Genomic DNA, 11,723 nt, shown 5'->3' with positions numbered 1-11,723 from the left:
ATATAAACACACAATGTGTTGGCAAAAGTTAGGCACACGGTGTGTCTGCAAGTATGTACAGCGAGACAGCGTGTGTGACGGCAATAAGGGAAACAGGCAACACAACGTGTGTTGGCAAATATTTAAGGCCCAAATAAAAATCTAGGCGCCCAGTTGAAAATGAAACGAAAATTGAAGCGGGCTTGTTTTCGGCCCAGCAACACATCGTGCGTCGGCAAGGCTCTAGAGAAAATGTACGCGCCCAGTCGAAAACTGAACGAAAATTGAAGCGGGCTCGTTTTCGGCCCAGCAACACGTTGTGTTGGGAAGGCTCTAGAGAAAATTAACGCGCCCACTTGAAAACTGAACGAAAATTGAAGCGGTCTAGTTTCCGAGCAAAATTTTGGGCGGGTGTTCTAAGTGGCTGTATCCTGATTTTCAAAAAGAAAAGTGGCTATCCTCTCACCGCCCAACCAGTACCCCCAAAACCTAGGAATTGCAGCGCTCCCAAATCTGCCTCTCACACACACGCCGTTGTCGCCGCCGCTGCCGCCGCTATTCCTCGCCGCCACTGCCGCTGTCGCCGCCGACGTTCATCTCCTTGACCGCCCCCGTCCATGCACATCCACCACGCGATGCCTCGCTACCCTCTGAATCTCACTGTGTGCTCCATCTCGCCGCTCCCCTAGTTCCCTGCATCTGCTCGCTGCTCCCCATTGACCCGAAGGCGGCTACCACCACTCATGGCTCTCCTCTCTCAAGGACGTCGCTCCCTATCCACCTAAAGGCCACCAGCATTCATGCCTCCCCCTCCCCCGCCCCTCCCCCCGGTTCCCTATTCCTGGTCGCTGCTCCCCATCGACCTGAAGGCCGCCGACCACTCACACATCATCCGGCTGCTGCCCCTCTGTTGTATTGCTGCTCGGACTTACTCCACCTGGTGCCTTGACGAGCGACCTACACTACCGGCCGCCGCTCCTCTGTCGGGCTGCTACGTACACCGGCCTGCTGCACTGACCAGTGATATCTGCCACGTGACGCAGCTCCCCTGACGTGTTGCTGCTCCCACCCAAGGTTTGCTCTCAATTTTTAGATATCTACATCCCTCCCATGAAACTAGCTGAAGCAAGCTTGTTGAGTTATTCTCAATCTCTATTGTGCATTTTTGGATTGAGTATCTTTGTTTGTAACTATGAGTTGTGCCCAGGGGCGGAGCCGAATGTACTTACCCTGATGCACATGTATCAGGGCCCAAACATTTTCATAGTACTGCTTAGCACCAATTTAGGCCTAGTGCATCACCGTAATCATGCAGTGTGCATCACCCAAACTGCAGCATGCCCGTGAGATAAAAGCACAAGCCCAACGTACAGACCACATCTCAACCTACTGATAGTTTTGATACACACGTATTGATATTTGCCATTTGGTCTAAGGCGGCTCACAAACCACACACACGATTTAGGTTCTGCTTTCCTATAGGGTCGACTAGATCGCCACCACCTGTCTGGCATAGGGCATGGCGAGCAGCCGCCACTCATACTCCTCGAGGTATAAATCTCAAGGTATAAATTCTATTGCGGTTAGATTGTAAAAAGCACTATTTAGTACTTTCACCAGATTCATTGAAATTATGTCCTGATCTGCACTAGCCAACAGGTTAATTGAATTGACGCACTGTTGTAGTCTCAAGCCAAGATAATTGAATTTGTGGTCATTTGTTACAGTTAACTTAATTGATGCACTGCACAATTTTTGCTTGAAAATTTGGCGTGCATCAGGGTTACATTTTCTCCAGCTCTGCCCCTGGTTGTGCCTGTGTTTAAGTTGAAAACTAAATGTAATCGCCTATGTATGCATTTTCTTTGTATTTCTCATCATAATGTTGCTCACTACAGTTTTATGCTTGTCTGTCACCACATGTGTACTAGTAATTGCTGAAATTGATGTTTACTACAAGTCAATAATGGATAGAGGATGGATGGACGGGGCTAGGTATCTATACCAAAATTGAATTCTTTTTATGTTAAATATAGTGTTTTTTCTAAAAGTCTAGTAATTGCACATGTAGGACCACACCACCTTATGTACAGGGAGTTAATGGATTTGTAGAGTTTGCATTTGCCCATTCAGGAAAAGGAAATAAGATCTTATGCCCCTGCAAAAAGTGTGGTAATTGTTCTTGGAGAAACAGAAACACTATTTTGAGCATTTGATCTGTAAAGGATTCAAACATGAATACAAATTGTGGTTATTTCATGGGGAGTCATCATCTAGTCATGCACGTCATATTGCTAGTACACATGAAGGGCTAGAACATATTGCAGAAAATCATGATGAGATGGATGAAATGCTTAGACATATTGGTCATGGTTATGGCATAGGTGATATCGGGGGTCCAGATGTGGATGCTGATCTAGGGGATGATGACCCTAGTGTTGATGCTGAAGGAGTTAAAAAAGTCTAATGAAGGGGTTAATGATGCGGGGGTGGCAAATTTTTACAAGTTAGTTGATGATGCTAGTCAAGATCTGTATACTGGGTGCAAAAAAATCTCAAAATTGAATTAAATAGTTCGGTTGCTCCATACTAAATTCCTTGGAGGATGGAGTAACAAAAGCTTTGATATGTTACTAGAGTTGCTTGGAGAGGCTTTCCCTGATGGCTGTACTCTGCCAAAGAAATTCCATGAAGCAAGAAAGTTAGTTAAACATATTGGTCTGGGATACATAACTATCCATGCTTGTGAACATGATTGCATACTGTTTTGGAAGCAACATCTAAACAAACAGAAGTGCCCAGTTTGTAGTACTTCTAGGTGGAAAGTGGAAAGGACTAGCCTTGACGGGAAACGTGTTAACCGAGTTCCTAGGAAGGTCCTTAGATATTTCCCAATTAAGGAACGTCTCCAAAGGTTGTTCCTCAACCCAGAGAAGGCAGCTAATATGAGGTGGCATGATAATTCCTCAACCCAGAGAAGGCAGCTAATATGAGGTGGCATGATAAAGAGCGCACAAAAGATGGATTGCTTAGGCATCCAGCAGATTCTCCTAACTGGAAACACATTGATAGTGAACATCCTGAATTTAGTGGTGACAGTCGCAATGTTAGATTAGCATTGGCAACCGATGGCTTCAATCCTTTTGGGTCTTTGCATAGTAGCCATAGCACTTGTCCTGTTCTTCTAATTCCATATAACCTCCCACCTTGGATGATAATGAAACAAGACAACTTCATCGTGTCCTCTTTGATTTCTGGTCCAAAATCTCCAGGTAATGATATTGATGTCTATCTAGAGCCATTGATTGAAGATCTGGAACTATTATGGCGCAAGGGCATTTGGACTTATGATGCCTCCCAGCGTGAATTCTTCCTAATGAAAGCTGCAATATTATGCATCATCGCTAACTTCCCTGGATTAGGATATGCTCATGGTTGCCCTACCTCGGGAGATGTTGCTTTCCCTGAGTGCCATTCAGAAACTTCTTTTCTAAGACTGAAGAATGGTACAAAAACATGTTATATGGGGCATCGCCGGTTCTTAGATGAAAATCATATGTTTAGATTGGATAAAAAACAGTTTGAAGCAGAAGAGGTCAGGGTAGCACCTTCTCCACGGTCTAGAGAGGACATTCTGAAACAAACAGAGAATCTGAATGTTGTTTTTGGTAAGGACCCAAGTGGGAACAAGCCTACAAAAAAACGCAAGAAAGGAGATCCACCAATTCTATGGAAAAAGAAATCTATTTTCTTTAGGCTTCCCTACTGGAAGGATTTACTTCTTCGGCATAATTTGGATGTTATGCATATTGAAAAGAATGTGTGTGATACTATATTTAACACACTTTTAGGAATTGCTGGTAAATCCAAAGATAATCTAAATTCTCGATATGATGTTAGAGATCTAAAAATAAGGAAAGATCTTCATCCTTATGAAGTGGAAGGTAAAATCTATATTCCTCGTGGCCCATACTACTTGACTCCTGAGCAGAAGAAGATATTATGTGAATGGCTCAAAGGTGTTAAGTTTCTTGATGGCTATGCATCAAATATAAGCTGTCGTGTAGATGTTAATGCAAAGAAGTTAGTTGGGCTAAAAAGCCATGATAATCACATCTTGCTGCAGCAATTTCTTCCAATAGCAATTCGAGGAATATTCCCAGAAGGAGTTGTCATAGCACTTACCCGTGTAAGCAATTTCTTCAAGATAATTTATTCTCCTGTTGTGCGCATAAGTGATATGCAACAGCTTGAGGAAGAAATAGCTAAGACATTGTCCATTTTAGAGACTATATTCCCACCTTCTTTTTTTGATTCTATGGTGCACTTGATGGTTCATCTTCCTAGCCAAGTTCGACTTGGTGGCACAGTGCAGTCCCGCAATATGTACCCAGTGGAGAGGTATAATTTAAAAAAACATCTATATGAAAACATGCATTTAGTCTATGCATAACTTGACATGGTTAATCTGAATCTATTTAGGTTCTTGATGACTTTAAAAAGATATGTTCGAACAACAAGTCATCCTGAGGGCTCAAAGCTGAGGGTTATATATTTGATGAGAGCCTTACATTTTGCTCTAGATACTTAAATGGTTGTGAGACCAGACATAATCGGAAAGCTAGAAATGATGATGGCACCAACCAAGTTGGAAATGATGATGACTCTCAAGATATGTTGTCATACTTCTCCAAGAATGTTGGTAGAGCTTTGGTTGGCAATTGTAATGTGACCTTAGACCACAAAGCTTGGCTTCAAGCTCACAACTATGTCTTATATAATTCTAACCATATGGAACCTTTCCTCAAGTAAGTGATTTATCTTATTTCGTTCTAGGCTTACTGCAACCATATGGAACCTTTCCTTAAGTTACTATAGTTATATTCACAGAAAGCACTTTGAATACCTTTCCTCTCTTGGACATCAATCTAGACAACGTATACATCATGAAACATTCCATGAGTGGTTGCGAATTCATGTAAGTAGATAATTAAATCTTATTTGCTTCAATAGGCATGGATATCTACAAGATAAACAGTTTGACAATATCATTAACTTATTACAGGTTCTTGGGTTACTTAGAAGTGGTGAACATATTGAGGAAGAAGTAATAGCCCTAGCTGCAGGCCCTTTAATGGTTGCCAAGAAGTATAATAGCTATGCCATAAATGGATATGTTTTCGACACGGAATCATATCATCAGGGTAGACCCAGGCAAAGCTATGGAGTAGCTTTAGTTGGACAAACTGTGAGCATTTCTGGACATACTCAAACTAAGGCATATTATGGTGTTATTACTGAAATCTTAGAAATGACCTATCATCGGAAAGGAAACATTGTGCTTTTGAAATGTGGTTGGTTTGACAACAGAGTACAAGGTAAATGGGTGAAGACTGATAAGTTTGGTGTAACTAGTGTACACATGGCACACATTATCAGCACCGGTGAAAATCACATGGATGAACCTTTCATTTTATCATCGCAAGCATGTCAAGTTTATTATGTTCCTGATAAACAAAATAAAGATTGGTCCGCTGTAAGGGTCTCACCGCCGCGTGACCTTTATGACATTGATGAAGTGAGAAATCAGCATCTGGAGTATTTATTGCAGGAACCGGTTATTCCTATAAATTTAAATGCAAATTTTAAGGTTCTTGGTGATGATATCTTGGTTAGAAATGATACAACTAAATCAAATGAGAAGAGGAAGTAAGTTTTTTGCAATCATGTATTTGTTGTTATCTGTTTGTTGTTCTTTATTTCTTCCAATTTACTTCTTGTCATTCTATGTTCCTCACAATCATATTAATTCTTGACCTCTATTTTTGTTATCTCTTCCTTGTCATCATCTATAATGTAACATATATGTTTTATGCATTTCAGGGGGAATGTCAAAAGGAGGAAGAGAGGATGAAGTCTATGCCAAACAGTATGAGGACTTGAGGGCTGCAAATATTAGAGATAATCGTAGTAGGATGGAAGATATGGCACCAAGATCAAAAAAGGATGCTGTCAATATAGAATCCATCCTACATGATTGTGCTGCGAAAAAGAGCAAGTCTGCCAGTACTCGTAAGAAAGCTCCTAAGGTGTGTTGACTCATATGCAGTCCTAGTGATTAGCTCAGCTATCGTTTATGCATGCAATAATTATCCATCTTTACCTGTTGTAGACAACACAAACTGATCTGATAATTGAACGTGATATCTGCGGCCTAGGCCATCAAACATTGACACACAAAATCAAGAAGCTATTGCTGATCAGACTGTTGAAGATAATCAAGAAGTGGAAGAAGGTATCATTCTATTATTCATTGTACCATTGCTGAAAGTGTAACCTTATAGTATCAACATTTGACCTTTTTCTGCATAAATCAGATCCTAAAGAAGTTGATGCGGAGAAGACAACGAGGAAGTTTACTAGAAAGGAGATCTTGTGGGCAAGAGCAAATGAAAAACGACCATTGATCAAATTGAAATATAACAAACTAAAACAATCAATTGGACCTGGCTCAAAAGAATTTCCTGCTGCAGTCACAACACTTATAAGAACTAGGTTGTTCCCTGTGGACAAAGCTGATTGGAGAGATGTCCTGGTTGAACATAATGAAAAACTAATTGATGACCTATCTGCAATATATGTGATGGAGTACTGGCTCAAGAATTATTCCTTGCAGACTGCTGCGAAGAAATGGAGAGCTTTCAAAGCTGATATGAAGGAAAAGGCTTTCAAAATTGATGACCCCTTGAAGATTCTCACAAAGGATGAGCTTATTGAACGCTGTGATGATAGAATAGATCCTGAACAATGGAAATGGTTGGTCAATCACTAGTTATCTGAGGAAGGGCTAGAGCGTAGCATACGCGGCAAACAGAATCGTTCTAAGGTGGTAACACCTCATATAACTGGAAGCAAAAGCTTTGCACGTGTTGGAGATGAATGTGTATGCAATTGTTCTTTACTGTTCTCAACTTCTATGTTCTATTATTTGGTGTGTTGTGCATGACTGAACTATTTTTTTATGCAGGCTAAAGAGTATGGTCGTGAGCTAGGTAGGCATGAGTTATTTATGAAGACCCATACTAAAAAAAGATGGGAATGCTCTAGCTAAAGCTCAACCAAAAATTGTAAGTATCTCAACTGATTATGTGCCAGATCCATTGCTGCTACATTAATCTGGTAGTTATAGATTTTGTGTTTTAAGAACATATTCATAGCCTTAAATTTGGATTAAACATCTTGGACCAAACTGCAACTTTGGTGATTTCTATACAATAGTGCATGGGTGTGTTTCATAGATACTTTTGTAATTTACATAACCAATTGAAAAATCAAGTAGTAGAACATATAATAGCCTTCAATTTTCTTTCCATGTTGGAGATTTTGGTTATTCTGTTATTCAAATTTTCTTGTAGGATGAACTTAAGAAACCTGCAATCCTTCATCCTGAATTGCTTGAAAGACCCATAGAGAAATGCGATCTATTTTCCCATGTATTTGGTCGTGAACCAAGGGGATATGTACGTGGAGTTGGTTTAGGACCAACTCCTGCTACTCTGGGCATTGATGGGTACCGCTCATGTGCATCCACAAGTGTATAGATGGCAATCCGTGCTAGCCAGAAAACAGAAGAGCAAAACATATTGTTGAAGGGCGCTCTACATCGACTATTCGATGAGGTCAGAGAACTTAGGGAAATAGTGAAAGGTGGCAAAGGACAGGAAGAGATACTTGATGATGATGCAACAGATCGTGCGTCCTCTCCTACACTGGAACATGGATCTAATCCTTCACCAACCACTCAGATGAGAGGAGTTTCTAGTGATTATGGTGATCATAATGTGCATGAGGACATGATGAACAATCATGATGCTGATGTGGTATGATTTCGACCATGTTAATGATGAATGAATTGATCTATGCAAATGTTAATGAATCGTGACCTGCTGATGAATTATCTCATGCAAATGTAGATGGTTCCTATTAGAGGAAGAGCTCCACTCCAACCCACTAGAGGACACGAGGGGGTATGTAACTCCACCCCCAAGGCTCCACCCTATTCATGGTTGTATAATGTATGATTCTGTAGTGAAGTATAACATCGTTCCATTTCTAGGGTGGGAAAGAGGTTGTTCTACTTTCTGTTGAGAGGCCATGTGGTCAACCCGTGGCTAAGGCTACTCTCCAAACATCTAATCCAGAAGCACGTGTGGGAGGATCTCTTTTAGGTGTTGAGTACCATGAAGTAGTTGTGAATAGTGTGATGAGAGGTGATCATATACTTCCTCGGCAACATGGAAAGCTGAAGATGCTGGCAGATTGCGTTGGGCATTCTATAGGTTGGCCGCACCTAAACGTATACGCTAAACTCTGCTTATTATATTACATGTATGGTTACTGATACACATGATTCATTGCCTCAATATTGTTCGTCCTCTTTCTTTCAGATTGTGAATGAAGAAAGGGCAACAAAAACATCCAAGGTTCAGCATCTTCAGTAAGTTGCTCCTGTTCATTGTGAGTAATTGTGCTCCTTGATCAACTTTTGCACCTAGTTTTGCTTCTTGATCTTCAGATTTGGTGCCAGTTCCCATATACACTGCGAGAAACATCTAACTTGATGGTTTCGTGTGCTCTTTGTTCCCATATAAAATACAAAAAATTGTCGTATACCTATGACTCCTGTAACTTTGTTTTGCTAGGTGAATGGAGACAACCTTAGATATAGTCCAGCATGCAGTTACACATGTATTGATACATATGCTTTAGCTTTTGTTTTACTGAATGGACGAATGGAGTTTTACTAAAACTTGAGATTATAGTTGGATGTGGTACAACCAGTTCTCAGCGTATGGCTTATTGTTTTGTTACACATTGTGGTCCTGCCATGGCGGGTGTTGCTTGTCTTTATGGTTGGTATTCTATACTCATATCCTTCCACATAGTACATGTTTTTCCTGCTGAAAACCTGGAATTATGGACATGAATGGCTTACTATAATTTTACTGTCATGTATATATTTTTGTGGTGGCATGCTGTCAAATTTTGTCTAAAATATGTTAAAATGGCGCTGAAATTGACCCTTGTGTATATGTGTCTTTTGCGGACGAGAACCGGAGGAAGAATTTCGACCCTTCGTTGTAGATGCCTGAGCAATGAACATTGGCATGCTTTTGGGAATATGCAATTTAAGTTGTCTCATTTTGTTGTCTGGTTTGTACTGAATTACATGATCTGTATGCTATCAATCAGATTTGTGAGATCTACCATGAATATGTGAGCTTCATTTGATTTATGAATGATGGTTGACTTTGGTGCAAAGAGTGTGTTGTTCTCAGATGTAGATTTAATCATATTTGTGTGCTGAGAATTTTGATCTGAATTAGAATTATTAGTCTGTGAGCACTTAGCTTTTTATACCATACTGTTTGTTGGGAAGTAAATTGTGTTGTGTGTTGGGAAGTAGATTGTGCTGTCAGTTTGTCCGTTGGCAAGTAAATTGTAAAGAGACGACTAATCTGTCGGCATGTGTAATGTTTACCAGCGCAACTGACTGTCCACAAACACAAAATGTACTGATGGCATGTTTGTTGGCAAGCAATATACTTGACGACGGATTAAGTCTGTCAGCAAGCAAGGTTTGTGGACACGTCAGCTGTTGGGAAGTGAAATACCTATGAGCACACCGTCTGTTGGCAAAAAGAAAATTCGTGGCACACCGTCTGACAGGAAGTAAAAATATGTAGCAATACATGAGCTGTCGGGAAGCGAAATACATAGGGACACACATGCTGTCAGCAAGAAAACAACTTAGTGGCACAAGTGTCTGTTAAGAAGTGGAACACTTACCAACAGATAGACCGACGGTAAGATAGGTGTCTGTCGGCATATCCAACTCTTGACAGCTCAGATGCGGACAGACACTACCCAACATCTAGTGTGTCGGTAAATGTCCATGCAAACACCTTGTTTGTCGGTAAAGCGTGTATTTACCAACACACACGTGTGTTAGCTATAGTGGGGTGTGGTGTAGTGAATAGCTGAGCTCGCGCCATGGCCTCCGTGACTGTGCTTGGCATGGATGTTGATGACGGCCAAGTTTGAAGGGAGACAACTAGTACAAGCCGTCCTGACAAAAGATGGTCTTCGCCTGCCAAAGGCTCTGGTGGCGATGCTGCTGTGGGCTCTGTGGTGACCTCCGTCCTTCCGTCCTGCTGGTCTTGGTCTTGTTGCACCGATATGGAAACCTTTGCATGATGCCTCAGGACTCCTCGCCTGCGCCTGCCTCTTTAGTACGATAGAGGAAACTGGTACACTGCACATGCTGGCACCCGCTTGGCCTTGGTCGTCATGGCTTACGTCACGTGAACCTCATGAGGTGCCCCTTGCATAGAGATCTCCGCTCTTCGGGAGCCAGCCTAGTGAGGCTGCTCCTGGGGAGGTCTTGGTGTCATCCGCCTCGCGAGGGTCTTGAGTGGTTGCTGCTAAAGATGGGCCATACTAGGCCGTTGGTGGAGCCACGCACTGGCCCGCGGGCAGGCAAGTCTGGGCACCTCCGGTCCCGAAACGCCGACAGTAGCCCCTGGGCCCAAGGCGTGCTCGACCTTGGCTATGAGGTGAAGCCAAAAGTCAAGTGCGGAGCGCCGCGGACCCCAACCGCCTGCGGGCTTAATTGATGTGTGGCGATTGATGGGACGTGGATGCCTCCGCTTCCCCACGCCGCCTCGGCAATCGTTCGATTTGACGAGACCCTACTGCATGTAGGAGGAAAACCATCATTACATGTGATCATGGAGGTCGGCGATTGGCCTCCCTCTGACTATAAATGAGGAGAGGGGCGGAGCCCCCGTTGCTCATCTTCTCCTCCACTCCATTTGCTTCTTCTTCTTCCTCTTTGCTCCGCCGTCTTGCTGCAACACCCATGGCGCTGATAAGGAGATTCTCTATCGCGGAGAATGGAAAGACCCATCGTGAAGAGCAGGGGCCACTTCCGCCGAAGAAGAGATTGGTCCGCCCCTTCGGCGTCATCGTGAGGCAGGAGGTGACGAGGCCCTGGTACGAGCGGCCTCCCCCAGGCTACCCGCTGCCCTTGCATGCCCAAGCGCAAGGCCCTGGAGGAGGAGGCGGCACCCCGCGCCGCTCGCGTCGCGGCCACAGTGGCCAGGTCGTGGTGGCCCAAGCTGTCGACCGACAAACTCATGCCGAGGGCTCATCCTGTGAGTTTGTGATGTGGGCGGCGATGCCACCACGCACGTGGATCAGATTCCCGCAGTTCTTCGCTGAAGAGATGCCGCCGAGGGGCCGCTCGAGCTGTGGTTGCAGCACGCCGAATGCAACACCCCGGCAACGGGAGCGGAGGTCGAGGTTGTCTCCGCGGGCAAGATCTTCATGACTCGTGGATGGGGAGAGGTTGCCCATGCCTGCCATGCGGAGGGGGCCCTCTCCATCCATTTTGAGTATGACGGCGCCTCCATGCTGTTCTTCAAGGTCTTCGACAAGGTATGCAGCTGCTTGGAGTGTTGCCCTGGAGGGGGTCGCCAGGACGGTGCAGCGGCAGGCGCTGGGCCCGCCCTCGGCCTTGCTGACAACTCCTCCAGCAGCAGTGACGGCGCCTAGGAATCCAGCGACTCAGCTGAGCTTGACGAGACTCCGGAGACGAGAGACGACGGCTACGTGCCCTCGAGCTCCCGCCGTGCCCGGAGCATAGCAGCGGTGTCTGCTCGTCGTCGTCATTGATCTGGATG

General features: G+C 43.7%; 1 protein-coding gene across 7 annotated transcripts; it reads left to right on the top strand.

The window, feature by feature from the left end:
• Positions 1-435: 435 nt before the first annotated feature.
• LOC125555001 (uncharacterized) lies at positions 436-9,245 on the top strand. 7 transcript variants are annotated; one of them, XR_015599898.1, is made up of 10 exons: positions 1,072-4,957; positions 5,045-5,688; positions 5,863-6,068; positions 6,198-6,274; positions 6,357-6,922; positions 7,007-7,106; positions 7,395-7,859; positions 7,953-8,006; positions 8,096-8,335; positions 8,427-9,245. XR_015599898.1 is itself a non-coding variant. In XM_087517090.1 (9 exons), exons 6-9 carry the CDS (start codon positions 7,581-7,583, stop codon positions 8,435-8,437), a joined length of 567 nt encoding a protein of 188 aa, XP_087373216.1. In that variant the 5' UTR covers positions 436-1,053; positions 5,863-6,068; positions 6,152-6,274; positions 6,357-6,922; positions 7,007-7,106; positions 7,395-7,580; the 3' UTR covers positions 8,438-9,245. The 7 variants fall into 7 exon arrangements, 2 of the variants coding, with proteins under 2 accessions (XP_087373216.1, XP_087373210.1); XR_015599895.1 differs by having other exon boundaries at positions 6,152-6,274; positions 8,096-8,318; XR_015599891.1 differs by having other exon boundaries at positions 6,152-6,274.
• Positions 9,246-11,723: the final 2,478 nt, after the last annotated feature.

The sequence above is a fragment of the Triticum urartu genome, chromosome 1A, assembly GCF_056163025.1.
Source record: "Triticum urartu cultivar PI428250 chromosome 1A, HENAU_Tu73, whole genome shotgun sequence".
Taxonomy (NCBI): Eukaryota; Viridiplantae; Streptophyta; class Magnoliopsida; order Poales; family Poaceae; genus Triticum; species Triticum urartu.
The sequence above is the reverse complement of the archived record's forward strand: the minus strand, read 5'-3'. Positions and strand labels throughout refer to the sequence as shown.